The 15521-nt window shown below is 21.5% G+C and overlaps 5 protein-coding genes across 5 annotated transcripts; 2 read left to right on the forward strand and 3 right to left on the reverse strand.

Moving 5' to 3' along the window:
* Window positions 1–364: 364 nt before the first annotated feature.
* PBANKA_0940400 (conserved Plasmodium protein, unknown function) lies at window positions 365–5277 on the forward strand (the record flags this gene model as incomplete). The annotated part of the gene is made up of 3 exons (XM_034565017.1): window positions 365–969; window positions 1105–4921; window positions 5170–5277. 3 exons carry the CDS (start codon window positions 365–367, stop codon window positions 5275–5277), a joined length of 4530 nt encoding a protein of 1509 aa, XP_034421756.1.
* Window positions 5278–5823: 546 nt separating this feature from the next.
* On the reverse strand, window positions 5824–6195 carry PBANKA_0940500 (conserved Plasmodium protein, unknown function; the record flags this gene model as incomplete). Its single annotated transcript, XM_034565018.1, has 1 exon — window positions 5824–6195. The coding sequence occupies one exon, from the start codon at window positions 6193–6195 to the stop codon at window positions 5824–5826; it is 372 nt and encodes a 123-aa protein (XP_034421757.1).
* A 792-nt stretch (window positions 6196–6987) lies between these two features.
* PBANKA_0940600 (exonuclease, putative) lies at window positions 6988–9695 on the forward strand (the record flags this gene model as incomplete). The annotated part of the gene is made up of 7 exons (XM_034565020.1): window positions 6988–7686; window positions 7800–8704; window positions 8816–8891; window positions 8980–9059; window positions 9175–9246; window positions 9399–9506; window positions 9665–9695. The coding sequence occupies 7 exons, from the start codon at window positions 6988–6990 to the stop codon at window positions 9693–9695; spliced, it is 1971 nt and encodes a 656-aa protein (XP_034421758.1).
* A 179-nt stretch (window positions 9696–9874) lies between these two features.
* On the reverse strand, window positions 9875–12382 carry PBANKA_0940700 (conserved Plasmodium protein, unknown function; the record flags this gene model as incomplete). Its single annotated transcript, XM_034565021.1, has 3 exons — window positions 9875–9929; window positions 10043–10114; window positions 10653–12382. The coding sequence occupies 3 exons, from the start codon at window positions 12380–12382 to the stop codon at window positions 9875–9877; spliced, it is 1857 nt and encodes a 618-aa protein (XP_034421759.1).
* Window positions 12383–13164: 782 nt separating this feature from the next.
* Window positions 13165–14477, reverse strand: PBANKA_0940800 (apicoplast ribosomal protein S15 precursor, putative; the record flags this gene model as incomplete). Its single annotated transcript, XM_034565022.1, has 4 exons — window positions 13165–13443; window positions 13578–13721; window positions 13860–14158; window positions 14387–14477. 4 exons carry the CDS (start codon window positions 14475–14477, stop codon window positions 13165–13167), a joined length of 813 nt encoding a protein of 270 aa, XP_034421760.1.
* Between the last annotated feature and the right edge of the window lie 1044 nt (window positions 14478–15521).

The following is a 15521-nucleotide window of genomic DNA, read 5'->3' on the forward strand; positions in this document are numbered from 1 at the left end:
AACAAACTTATAAAAATATTTCATTTTTTTTCGTCAGTTTAGTATTATCAGATTGCTTCGTGCTTGGCTTATGAGCTATTCCCATTCCTTTATATTTCCCATTTTGTTATTTTGCCAAATTTATCACTTTTTTGTTGTTTCGTGTATTTGGATTTTATAGATATACTAGAAAAAGTTTGAATGAAGGAAAAAAAAAAAAAATATATAAAACAGCAAAAATATACTTAGTATATAAATGTAAAGATGAAATAAAATGTTTGTATAGTACATGCATCCAACTTCGTATAGGTTTGTTCATACTTTCTAAGTTTTGTACAGAATAAGTTTCAAGAATAATGGAAGTAAATAAACAAAGCAACATAAGATGATAATTTTTCAGATTTTTTTTATTTTTTTTTTATTTATACTAAGTAATATAAAATGCATTTATTCGTTAAAATTTGAAAAAATTAAAAATAAACTATATTTACAAGGGAATAAAAATGGTTGCAATCAAAATTATTTTATGAGAAAAATAAGTCCATTTTTTATTAATAATAATTATAAGGAAAATGTAAAATTGATGAACAGTTACATATTTGATAGACTTAAAAATAATTATAGCCATCTCTCATCACACAAAAGACAAAAAAATAAAAAATCGATACATAATGGTATTTTCACTTTAACGCTTTTTAACAAATCGGGGGAAAAAGAAATTATGTCTATTAAAGATGTTGATAAAGAGCCCGATTTAAGAAATTCCCCAAAAAAAGAAACTATTGAGAGTGTGAAAGATAATAAAAATGTATTTTCTGGAAAGAACAATGAAATAGTTCAAGGAAATAAGAATATGAATTTAAACAAAAAAAATAAAATTTATAAATTAAATGGAACCAAATATACTAAAGGGAAAACAGATAGTCTAAATATTGTTGATATACAAAATATAAATGTGAAAAATTTTTTAATAAACAAATACGAGAATAGGTAAAATGTTATACATCTTTATACATATTTTGTTCATATAATTTGGATACCATATGTGTGTGAATATATCTGGGTTGTTAGTTCGAAATATTCTTAGCACTTGGTACTTGATATATTTTTTTTTTTTCTTAACAGATCGCTAGCTTTGCAGGACTATATTTATAAATCATGGAAAGAAAAAAACTTCTCAAATTTTTTTAATGCTATAAATGATAATGCATTTAATTATATGTGTATAGAGCAATGGTTACATAAATTGTCAATAAGCTTAAATAAAAATCATTTAAAAATAAAACTAACAAATGATAACATAATAATAAGAAATAACCACATTTCAAGTAAATCAGAAGCATTTAATGAAATAAAGATTGGACATGATGTAATAAATAAATGTTTAAAAATATTAATAGATAATGTAGATAAATTTTGTTCTTATGAAATAACATCTATTTTATGGGCTATAACAATAATTTTATTAAAAGTAATTAAAACTTCAAATACCTCTGAAAATGTTATTCATAGTATTAAATATACAGATTTAAATATATCAATACTTAATAATTTTAAATTATTTTTTTCAAAAATTATTACAAGCTTAAATAAAATAAAAAATAACGTTTCAATAGATGAAGCATTATGGGCTATATGGAGTATTACTAAATTATTACATTTTAATTTAATTATTGAAAAGCATTTGAATTTTTACAAAAAAGAAAATCATAACAAATATATTGTAACTTATGATTCAAAATTGAGCACACTCAACAATCATGATAGTAAACAGATTAATGTGATGGATAATGCAAATTTATTTTTAAACTTTGAAAATAAAAAAAATGAAATAACTAAAATGAAAGAAGACATAGAGAGATACAACAAATCAAATGAAAAGAAACAACAAACAAAAGACAAATATACAAATGAAAAAATACAAATCTTTATGGACAAATTTAATCTAAATAAAAAGGATGTGATAAATATATTTGAGATATTTAATTATATTTATATAAAGTTATGTACAAATTTAAAATATTTAAAAGAAAAATATTATGTATATATACCATTCATTATATTTGAATCACAAACATTAATGTTAAATAGTGGTATATTATTATTAAACAAAATTGTTAATATAATTTTAGAAAATAATATATTAATAAAATTATTTAATTTTGAAAATTTAAAAAATATATATTCTAAAAAAAATAATACCAACTCCTATAGCCAAAATAAAGACATATTCCAAGTTAAGACATTAAGTAAAATGTATAAATTAATTAAATGTATTTCTAAAATATTCTATCCATTAAAAAATCAAAATATTATGAACATGAATTTCCATAATAACTATAACATGTTAGACACTAAAATTTTAGGGAAATTTATTATAGTATGTAATGATGTATTAATGAAATATGTAGACTATTTTGTTTTCATAATAAATAATCAAAACGATAACCCTATAAATATGAAAACTGGGGATACTACAAATATACTTTATACTGATAATAAAAAAATGGATAAAATACAAATAAGAGACGAAATAATGATGAAATATAAAAATGAGTTTATATTTGTTTACAACTGTTTGAAAAGTTCGTTAGTTTCTTTAATTAAATTAGACCTAAAAAACAAGTACTTGTATGAATGGCTAAATAAAAATATTAGCATTTTTCAATTTAAGAAATTTCATTCTGAAAAAAAAAATGATAATGTAGAAGCATATTTAGGGGGTGAAGATTCCATACCTGATACTTCAGATAGAAATTATGAAGAAGATAATAATTTTGAGAAAAAAAATAACAGTCATGAATATAAAAATGAGAATCAAGAGTGTAACGAGCAAGGATTACACACACTCGATTCTCTCCAAACAGTCAAAGAATCTACAAAATCAGATGTATGTCTAGATGTACTAGCATTAAGTAAATTCACAAAATTATACAATTCGAATATGAAGAGGAAATTAATAGAAAATGTTAAAGATAGTATTGAAAAATCTATAAAACGATTTGAGAGTATTTATGGAAATGATTCTATCGCAAATAATACAAAATATCCAAGCTATATAGCAACTAATGATATATATATAATAAATGCAAAAGGCATAGAAGAATTATATGATAAAGAAACACGAACTTTTTTTAAAAATAATAAAAATATAGAATTCCATAATGTAATTATGCCAAAACAATTATCAATATTTATAAATTATTTAGGAAGAAATTATTATTTAATTAATAAAAATAAATTAGAGAGAATATTTTTTATATCATTAAAATATATTAATATAACGCGATTTAATTATTTTACTTCAAATGATATTATACATTTTTTACAAGGACTATTAAATTATATTAGTCTACATAATAATTTAGAGTTTATTTCTGAACATGTTAACAAAATGTTGGAAACATTATGCTATATTATTGAAGATTCATTCTTAAAATGGAAATCTTCAAATATTTGTCAATTAATTTATTTATTGGCACGATTTAAGTATATACATAAAAATATATTTAATAAATTTGATGCTTTCCTAAATATTGTTAAATTTCCAAGTTATGTATACAAAAAAGCAAATATAGACTATCCGATGGACAAAAAAGATGGTATTTCTTCCATTAGAAGTAAAGATGTTAATAGAGAGGAAGAATATAATAGTATACCCAATGAAAAAGGGGGAAAATATAATGAAAATTTTGTGGAATTTGATGAATATGATGAATTATTGAAAAATATTAACATCTCAATAAATGAAATTAAGTATGAAAATTTAGGATCCGCAATGTGGGCTATGACTGCACTTAATAAAAATGTAGTTAAAAAAAAACATTATTTGAGATTTTTTTATTTATTTTCTATATATTTTTCTTTGCACATTAAATTGTACTTACAAAGTGGCCATTTAAAAAGCGAAAATGCTACTTCAGATAATATGAAAAAAGTAAAAAGTGGAATAGAAAATAGTACTAGCGAACATGATGAGTATAATCAGGATTTAAAATTTTTTCAAAAAAATTCATCATATTTTAAAACTTCATTGGATACTATGACAATAAGTATATATGTAAACACATTTATAAAGAAGATAAAAATTGGGTTTCAATTTCTGTATGAAGCTATTCATAACTGTGTAGGTATTATCGATGTATTCACATTAAAGGAGATTTCCTATTTATTACATTCCTTAGCACATGTAAATAAAAAATCGATACAGGACACTATTTTTTTGTATGATAAAAATGAAAATAATTCTGAACGTACAGGTGATTTGGAGCAAAATAAAAAATTTAATGATTTTTTAAATATAGCTAGCTCATTATATATTGTAGAAACTGAAAATTTGTTTGAAATAAAAGAAAAAAATTCCCCTAAATTGAAAAATTATAAAGGAAGCGATATGTCTACAATAGAAAAAAATGGTGTCAATGCAAATTTAGAAAATTCTAATAATAATAATAATGTGATTAAAGTAGTGGAAAATAATACAAATTTATATCCAAAGAATAATGTAAAACATATTTTAAGAAAAGATATTTTTTTAAATTTTAAAAATGAAAGAATAAATTTGTCAAACGAGTTTTTAAATAAATTAATGGAAAAAATAATTTATTATACTTCATATATTCTTGATAAAAAAAAAAACAATTTTGATGAAACGAATGAAAATAATAAAATATATATAAGTAATGCTAATAAAAAATATAAAATCGAAATTATTGATATAATAAAATTAATATATAGCTTTTTTATTTTCTTAAATCAAAAAATACAAATAAACAAAACTAAAGATATTAATTTTGTTCAAGTAGAAAATATAATACATCAATACAATTTAATTGTTAAAAAAATACTTACTTCTTTTAATTATATTTATTTAATAATTGATACATATTCGTTGATAAGCAATATATATATTCTCGATGATTTTACCCGAGGAATAATAAAGGTGAGCTCTTCACAAAAAAAAAAAAAAGTTTTATTCTGAAATTTTCAAGAGGTGTGAAAATTATTTTTATATAATGTGTATAACTCTAGATCGTCAGAACGTATTATAAGCATACATACACAATTTTGCTTATATAAATATATTTATATAAAAATTTATACTTGTACATATTTATGGACAATTTGCTATATCTGTGTTTCCCTTGTTTTCTTTACATTTTTGTTTTCATTTTTCTCATTTTTTTGCAGGAGTTCGTCCAAATATGTATAAAAAAAATTGAGGAGGAAAAAATGTTCGATGTTGAAAAAAAAAAAATACTTCTAAGCATACAAAATTTAAAGGAGACGAATAATTAAATTGGAAAGTCTGCTATTATTCCAGTCCTTTATATTCTTTAATATTTTTTCTTTTCAATTTTGAGATGATGTTATTTATTACTTGGCAAAGATAATTGATATCGTGTACATGTAGACAATCGTATGCGTATAAATATGAGAGTATTTTTAAAAATATGTTTTTATCCGAATTTTTATATCATTATTTTTCTTGGTTTTACAACAATTTATTACTTAATATTGTTGGTTGCATTATATTATTATTTATTTTATGTCATTTTTTTTGTTCGGTATTTCTCCCTAACGGGGTATGTTTTTGTTGTTTTTCTTTTTCCATTTTTATTAACTAATAATTACAATAAATAATATTCGTTTGAAATTTAACAATTTTTTTGAGATTATTTTATAGGATAAAAAAGGAAAAAAATTGTAATTATATTATGATTATGCTTTCTATAAATCAGTATGCATACATATATATTCATATAAAAAAAATAATATTTTTTATTAATTTGATTTATTTGTGCCTGTTAATATAATACTGAGTATATATCAAAAGGTTGATGTTCATTTCATATACCAAATATTATCTTTGTTACATTTTGTGCATTTAATTCCTCCATTGTTAAGAAAACCAAGCATATTATAAACATTATCTTTTTTTAGAAAATCATTTCTTTGTTTATTTACACCACATAATCCATTACTGTAAATTTGTCGATACAAATTATCATAGAGTTTTAAGTTTTCTGTCTGAAATGCGTCATTATTTCCTATATTATTATTACTCTTTTTGTTTAACTCATTTTTATTATAGTATATTTTATTATATTGTGGGTATATCTTTTTAAATATTAATTCACATGCCTCATTATAAAAAATATAGTTATTACATTTTCTGCAAAAATATTTGCATAAATTTTTTTCCGCTGATTTCATTTGATGTTATGATACAAAAAGAGACTTGTTTTATTTTTGTTGGGAAAAAAAAAAATAAATTTTTTTTTTTAATATCATTTAATTATTCTACATTATTAAGTGTGAAAGAAATCAAATAATGTAATTACAAATTCACAGAAAAGAAATATTGATAATACTCATTGGAAATAACGTTAAAAAAAAAAATACGCAATATAAGATTATTTAATATGCTTTCTATATTATCTCATTAAAACCTTTATATTATTATGCATTATATTTCGAATTTTCATGTATGCTTTTATTTATTTTATCATATAATATTTTCTCAATTTTTTTAGTGTGCGTTTTTTTTTTTTTTTTTGAAAAATGTGAATTAGTAACTTATTTTGTATGCCCCTTAGCCTTAAACGTGTATAGTAAAAAATACATGTATTAATTTGATATGAATTTTAATATATGTGTTCTAATTATAAAACATATATAATAAATTATGTTTAATATTTTCCCCAATATTTTAGAATTGTATATAAAAAGGAAACTGCTCGAAGAATTTCTATTTGAGCAGGTAAATGATCTTGACGTTATTTCAAACATGTTTAGAAGTTGATTTAAAAAAAAATTTTATTTTTTAATATAAAAAATCAATCAAATGGAAGAAGCGATTGAGAAATTTACTTGAATGGTTTAATTTTATACATTTTATTATTATTTAAATTTTTTATTTTATTTTATAATTTTTGGGAATGATCCTTTAAAAATGTGTGAATTAAAAAAGAAAGGTGATAACACGTTAAAGTATGAACAGAAAGAATGATCTTATTCATAGGACTTATAATATGGCTAATCAATGAAATGACATACTCAGTATGTGGAATAAAAAACATGTGCTATATTAAGCCTATTACTGGGAATGTGGATATATTAAATAGAAAAAACACCAATTTTCCAAATAGAAAACAAAAAAATAAAGAACATAATAAATTATATGGAATACCTAGAATGTATAAATGGCTAACTTCTTATTATCCAACCGTTAGAGAAGAATTAATTAATTATGGGCAGAAAAAAAAAGTTGATATTTTTTATATTGATATGAATGGTGTTATTCATCATTGCACCCATGCTAACAAAGATGCATTGCCAATACATGATGAGCATGAATTGTTTTCTAATATTTTACATTATTTAAAAAATTTATTTTATTTGGTAAAACCACAAAAATTAGTGTATATTGGTGTTGATGGGGTTTCACCAAAAGCTAAAATGAATCAACAACGAAAAAGAAGATTTTTAAGTTTATTTAAAATTAATGATAATTCAAAGATTACAAATTTATTTAATCCCAATTGTATAACTACAGGGACAGATTTTATGTATAAGATAAATTTATCCCTAAACAAATGGTTCAAAATTTTAAAAAAAAAAAAAGTCTTTAATTTTGATATTATATATTCTGGTTCTGATGTACCCGGCGAAGGGGAACATAAAATTTTGAAGTTCATTAGAGAGGTACTTTATAAGCATTTGTCAAAATTTGTATGCTCATATGGTGTATTATATTTTAGCACATATATTTTTTTTTCATTTTATTTTTTACTTTTTTTTCCACCATATTAATGTAGAATTGCAAGAACGACAGCAACTTCAAAAACTGGAATCATTGCATCTATGGATTGGATGCAGATTTAATTATGTTATCTTTGGTTACACATTTAAATAACATTTTTATTTTGAGGGATAAATTTAAGCTAACCAATGATTCTATGCATAACAATGTAGTAAATAATATTGAAAAGATGCAATCTGAATTTAATGTTAATAGTGAGTCAGATCCAAATGAAGTTGATAATAATGAAAAAGAAATTTCAATAAATAGGGAATTAAAAGAAATAGACAAATCTGAGGAAAATAAAAATATGGGAAATAATGAATCACTTAATAACTGTTTTAATAAAACACATAAATACACGCATGATTATTATTTGCATTATGATGAATTAAATAGTTATGATTTTGAAATATTAGATATATATAAACTTAGAAGTTCGATAAAGACACAAATAGCTACATATATAAATAAATTAAAAAAAGAAAAAAATATTATTTTTAGTATAAATAGAGTAGTAGATGATATTGTATTTTTATCATTTCTTGTTGGTAATGATTTTCTACCACATATACCAAATATAGATATAAATGAAGGTTCTATGAATGAAATTTTAAATTCTTATATTTTTTATATTTATAAATATTCTAATTATATAACATACAAAGATAAAGTACATATAGAACGACTAAAAATTATTTTAAAAATTCTAAGCGGCCAAGAATATCAGTATTTTAAAAAAAGAGGAATTAACGAAAATATTCCAGAGTTTACTGATGAAAAAAAATATAAATCATATTATTATCTCCATAAATTTGGGGTTAGTGATTCTAAGCAAATACAACAAATTGTAAAAAAATACATCGAGGGTTTATTCTGGAATTTACATTATTATCATTTTGGATGTGCAAGCTGGCATTGGTAAGGAAAAGAAAAACTCTTTGTCCTTTATTGGGTCCAAAAAAAATTTAAACAAAGTATGTTATTTATTTTATTTCTATTCCTATTTTTACTTTTATTTTACTTATAAAGGGAATACCCATACCATTATGCCCCCCTATGTAGCGACTTGTTAAGTTTTGAAAAATCAGACTTTTTTTTTGAAAAGGTAACAATGCCTCATAAAATAATCATGTTAAACTTGTGTATACATACATTTTTCTCATTTTTTTAATGCACATATTTTTATTTTTTAGGGAAAACCATATTCAGCATATACACATTTAATTAGTGTACTTCCACAAAAAGACAAAAACCTCCTTCCAGATCCATATAAGTAAGTCGAAAATCAAATGAGCAAACATATAATAATGCACTATTTATATGATCAGTACAAGGAAAATGCATATGAATATTTTCATTTTATGTTTATTCCTTTTTTGTCTTTTCAGAAATGTTTATGCAGAAGACGAAGTAAAATCCTTTTTTCCAGATAATGTTAAAATCGACCCAAATGGAAAAAAGTAATTAATTAAAAACAATTAAATGGATATCTTTAAATAGAAAAATTATGATCTTTATATATTTTTTTAATATGATAGGAGTTATATATGTGATACATATAATAAGATAAATTTTTTATTTTTTTTACTTTTGTTAATTTTAATATTTGCAGAGAGACATGGGAATACATAGTTCATTTGCCATTCATAAACTGCAATATGATAAATAAAATTGTTAGTGAAAAAAGCAAAAAAATATCGAGGCTTAAATATAAGTTAAGGTATGCAAATATATAGTATACAGTTGTTTAAATAGATAAACGACAAAAGAAATACCTTTATATATGTTTTATTTATACACATTTTTTTTTAAATAGAAAAATTTAAAGAATTTTATATAGTAGTTATGACATTTTGTCTTTTTTCTTTTTTACTGTAGAGAGCTAAATGGGCGAGAGCACCGATACTAGGAATACAAAAAATATAACAGAAATTTTAATAAAATGGAAAGTTATTTGATTTTATTTAAAAAATTAAAAAAAATATAAATGTTACAAATAAAAAAATGCGCTATAATGTTTATATAGTTAAAATAATATAACATAAAAATTATTCAATGAAATAAAGAAAATACAAATAATTTGTCGAGTTATTTTTTTTCTAACGACAATAACATTTTGGAGTAAGGGCTCGAAGGAATATTTCTACACAAAAAAATAAAAAGGAAAAAATAAACAACCATGGATAATTATTAGTAGACAAATAAACTAGTGTATATATTGTGCATGGAAATTGACATGCCTTTTTTTTAACTTACATTTTTTCTACTTGATTTATTTCGCTTGAAGTAATCATAACATCCTTTTTTGGTGATATTGATATATCGTCCCTAAAAAAAATATATGTTGTATGCATATATATATATATGTATTTTAGATTGTGCATGCACATATGTATGCTGTGTGCATTTTTTTTATTCTTGATTTTGTGTTTATTTTTCTTCTCTTTTTTTATGTTAAATTTGTGTTTGATAAATGCTATTATTAAACAAAACGCACAAAGAGCACATACATAATTATATATGTATGTTTGAATTTAAACTCTTTAATCATTTTTCACTATTTTGATATAAAATTTTTAATGTAGTAAAGAATTTCTTTGAAAGCGAAAAAACAAAATATGATAACATAGGTAGTTTAGTTAATTAGTAGATAATTAAATTCCCAAATGAGGATATTAAATAATTTTTATTGCATAAAGGCCTCAGTAAGAATAGCTAGCCAGATAGCCAATTTTGCCACATGTGTATATTTTTTTTTAATAGTTCGCATATACACACAACTTCTATAATGGATTTACATAATGGACAAAAAGGTGAAGGAATATATATTATGTATATGTATAGAGTATATGAAAGTATGTCTTACTTGTATGATGAGAATCCAAAAGCATTTGGGGAGAGGTAATTAAAATTAATGTTAATTTTATTTTTGAAATGTCTAGTAATATATTCGAGTAAATAATTAAGGAATGTAAATTTCTTTGAAAATATTAACGAATTAAAATAATAATCACGAACATATAAACCTTTAGAAATATAATAATTAATAATATCACTTGTTGTTTCATTTAATATTTGTAAAAGTTTAAGTTTATTGTATTTGTATATGCAATTAGCTTTATTTTCAAAATTATTTGCTTTAATTTTAAAATAATGTAAAAATGATATCTTAGAATTGTAATATTCAAATAAATTGTCGATTGAATTCATTTCTCTTTTTAAATCATATATTATGTTGGAAGTTATTTTAATTTTTTTAATATTTTCTTTATAAATATGGTATAAATAATTTCTAATTTGTTCAAGATTGTATTCATATCTTTCTAATAAGTCAGTTAAAATTATTCCGAGTAAATAAGAATATTGTTTTTTTTTAAGTTGGGTAAAACCATTTGAATTATTTATGAGGTTTTTATTTATTTGAAAATTTTCAAATATTTTTAGTAATTCTTCAATTTTACCAATTGATTTTTTAATGTCTAATTTTCCAATATTATTGAGTGAGGAAATATCTAATTTAAGACTATTGGATATTTTTAAATATTCTTGTAGTATATCATGTTTTAAATTTGAAAAAAAATTATACAAAAAATAGTTTTTTTTTGATATATTTCTAAGGATATTGGGATTATAAGTTTTAAAAAAATGGTTTTGTTCCTTTGAATTTTTAATATCAATAAGACTATCTTTTTTATCACGTTTTATTATATGCACACTTTCTGGAGTTATACTTTTTCCTATTTTGTCTATATCAATAATATTATTATTTTGAAAAAAAAAAAAATCTTTAATATATATTTCATATTTTTCTTTCCAATGATTTTTTAAAAACATTCTAAAAATTTTCATAATTTCGATTTTTTCCTCATTACCATTTTCATTATTATAATTGTGTATTAAAAATATGACATTATAATTATTATTTTTTGGCTGTTCATTTAAAATAAATATTGTACTTAGTGAATTGACAAAATTATTAAATGGTTTAATATCAAATATATGTTCATTTAATATATCGTTATAATTGATTGGAACTATTAAAAGGTCTGAATCGTTTATATAGGATGTTATTTTTGTTATTTCTTTTTTTACATTTATTAAATTATTTTCCAGATATTCAAATGCGGTTTCTTTATTAGAAGAACCAATCTGGCTAGTTGCATATTCAGTATTTTTCGTCTGAGTTTCATCATTTTTTTCAGTAATTTTGTTACTTATATTTTCTTTTTCATTATTCATGGATTTATTATTTTGTTGCATCGGTGTAGTTGTTTGGTTTTTTGTTTGGGCATTTTGTTCCTTTTCATATTTTTCCAAAACTAAAGGCAGAAAATATACCTTTGATTTTTTATTATCCTTTTCATATATATTTATTCCATCTTTGGTTGTTTGGATATATTTATTTTTATTTTTTATATCAACATCTTTGCTTATTACACTATATATATTAAAAAGGTTTTTGGAATTATAGTTAAGGCTGGATAGGCTTCCTATTCTTTTACAATTTATTTTTTCACAATTTAAAAAAATATATAAAATAATGATTATTATCTTTAAAATTGCTGTTTCTACATTTTTAATATTGAGCCATTTCATTTTGTTATAATATCAAGCACTAAAGTGAAAAAAGAAGGAAAATAAAAATCCACAAAAATGTTACATATTTATAAAATTCAAATTAAATAAAAAAAATATTATTGTCATATTGGAATATAAAATAGGCTAAAAATATGAGTTTTCATACGAAAATTAAAAAAACATAATAATAGGATATCAATTAAAAGGGAAAAAATTTAATTGGAAATAAAACAATAGGTCAATTATAACTATATATGTCAACTATGATAAGCACGATACATGGATTATTTATCAGTTATCAACATTAATTGTATTTATGTTTATACTTATACAATTTTTCTAATATATCTTTGGCGTATTAACTATTTTGGAGCATGCTAACTTTTGCAACAGTGGAATAAATAAAAAAAAATAAAAGTGAAATAAATCGATGCTTATAATAATTTTCTAAGTTTGGAACAAATTAACTAAAGAAGTTGGATACTCAAAATTATCAAAGTAAATATATGGTGTGGCAAAAAATGAAAAAAAAAAATATATATATAGGAAATATATTTTTTTGAAAAATTAAAAAAAAATAAAAAGAGTAAAAATACGCATTAAGCATAGTAAACAAAATAATGAAGAAAATATAAAAACATGGTAAAAACAAAAAAATGATGAAACTTAAAATATCTGTTTTAAGTTTATATTGCCTTAAAGGCTTATGTAGCAAAATATAATTGTCGCAAATATTAGTGAGTGTTGTAATATATATAATTAGACGAATGTTAATATTATTTCAATATTATGAACAGTAATTAGTTTCCAAATATAATTTTATCCGTTTGAACTTTTTTATTTTTCATTTTATCCTTTTTCTTTTTTTCGCTATTATTTTTAAATCTTTTTGTGTTGTTAAAATGCATATATTTTAAATCCTTAGAATAATACTCTGCTGTTCTAGGTAATAAAGGTTTTTTTATTTTAAAATAATCTGTGATTTTGTTAAACATTTCTCGATTTTTTCGTCCTAAATATACAAGTAGCTTTCGTCGCTTGCTAACACATTTGAAAATTCCTTGTAAACATGCAAAATCCTAATAATAATAATAAAATAGATTATATATTATTGTATTATTTTTGTAAAAAATGAATTATACTTAGGAATATGCAATACGATATATACATATGAAATGATAAGTTGAAAAAAACTAATATTGTGGATATTTACTTTTTTATTTTTCTTCATATGCTCAGTTAAGAAATAAATTTTAAACGTTAAAATAATTATTTGTATTTCGCTACTTCCACAATCTTTATCATGCCTCTCAAACATTTTCCTGTATTTTTGGGTAATGAGTTCTTTTAATAGTTCCTGGAAAATGTATGTAAACAAATATAGATATAATCATATTTTGTTGTCTTTGGAAAATTAAAAGATGGATAATCCAAGCATGATCAAATATCAACATTATCAAATATTAACAAAAACAATACATCTTGATTTTTCTACCGGTTTGATAGATAAAAGATCCATATTAAAGGAAAAGGAACGGCCCATGGTTACATATTCACTTTCTTTTAAAATATTATTAATTTCCGATTTTTGTTTTTCTTTTTTCCCAATCATATTAATACTAGTTGTATTATCCTTAACGGGGGGGGGTGATGCATTTTCATTGGCTTTCAATATTTCTGAACGTTTTCCATGATATATATATTTTCCTTTGTATATATTTTTATTGTGGATTGAATGCTTTGGTGAGTTTATAAGTTGACCATAATCATAATAAAAATATTTTTTCCCACTTCCTATTAAATGTGTGCATGTATAAATGTGTAGTAAAGATTCAAATGTGAAATGAAAAACAAAATGAAACACCCTATGAGTCTTATAATAACGCGCAGGAATATTTTCAATAAAGCAAACTAGTATACATCAAATATATTGATTAATTTTGAAATAAATAAATAAATATATATATAAGAAAAAAGGCAAACATAAATGTAGATATATTTGAGTGATTCTTTAAATTTTACCGGTATGAAATCCATTCAAAAGCTCTATTTTAAAAATGAATAATTGGCATAGTAATGATAGAAAGCTTAAACATAATTTTATTATTATCATTTAATTTTGTTTTATTCATAATAATAGTTAACCAAAGGGTAAAATAATAAATAAGCTAAAATAAACACAAAGTAATATTAATGTTTATAACAGTTTACTATACAATATATTATTCTCTCATTTTAATACACACTTTATTATCCATTTTTTTTTTTTTTTTTTTTTTTTGGAGAAGGGTTAAATAAATGGCTTGATTTTTATGCCCCTTTATAATGCATATATTTATTTGGAATATTACTTAAAAAGATAGACCAAACTATGCTCAAAAATATAAGTATATAAAATATTTTGGTATATTTAATACATATCATAAAAAGTAGAAAAAAATATAATTAAATGTATTATGTGTGAGCATATACCAAAGAAAAATATTGTATATTTTTTATTATTTTTTTTATTTTATTTTTTTATTTCCAATACGTTTTGCATAATAGCATATAACTGTTTAGTAAAACGAATATTAAATGAATTAATTATTTTAGATTTACCATCCGTTGTTTTTTTTATATTTTTATCTTTTTGATATATTTTTTTTATTTGGTAGCTATAAATACAAATAAGTCAGATTCCCATTATTCTATCATTTCATGGAAACCAAAAAAGTAATGTCATTATACTACTCCAATTACACTAATATTTTTATATTTTTAACGTTTTACCATTTTTCATATTATATTTTCTTGGAAAAGTTTTGCAATGCCAAAATAAAATTTTTATCCATACATATTTGTTAGTAATATATATGAGCATATATATTCGTTCAATCTATAAGTCATCTTTAAACGAGTTTTTATGAATTACCTGCATATCCATTATATATATTAACCAAATGAAATCGAAATAATATAATGTTATGCGTTTTTAAGTATTCGAAAAATTATAAAATTAAAACAGTAATTAACAAGGGGTATATTTTTAAGTAGCAAGTTATAACACAAATTAAGCATATAGCAAATGAACATTGTTTGATTAAAAAATAAAAACTTATTATATTTAAGTAGACTTTTTTTATGCTTTAAACAAATAATTAAAAGGGGATAATTA

This window comes from Plasmodium berghei (genome assembly GCF_900002375.2).
Source record: "Plasmodium berghei ANKA genome assembly, chromosome: 9".
NCBI lineage: Eukaryota > Apicomplexa > Aconoidasida > Haemosporida > Plasmodiidae > Plasmodium > Plasmodium berghei.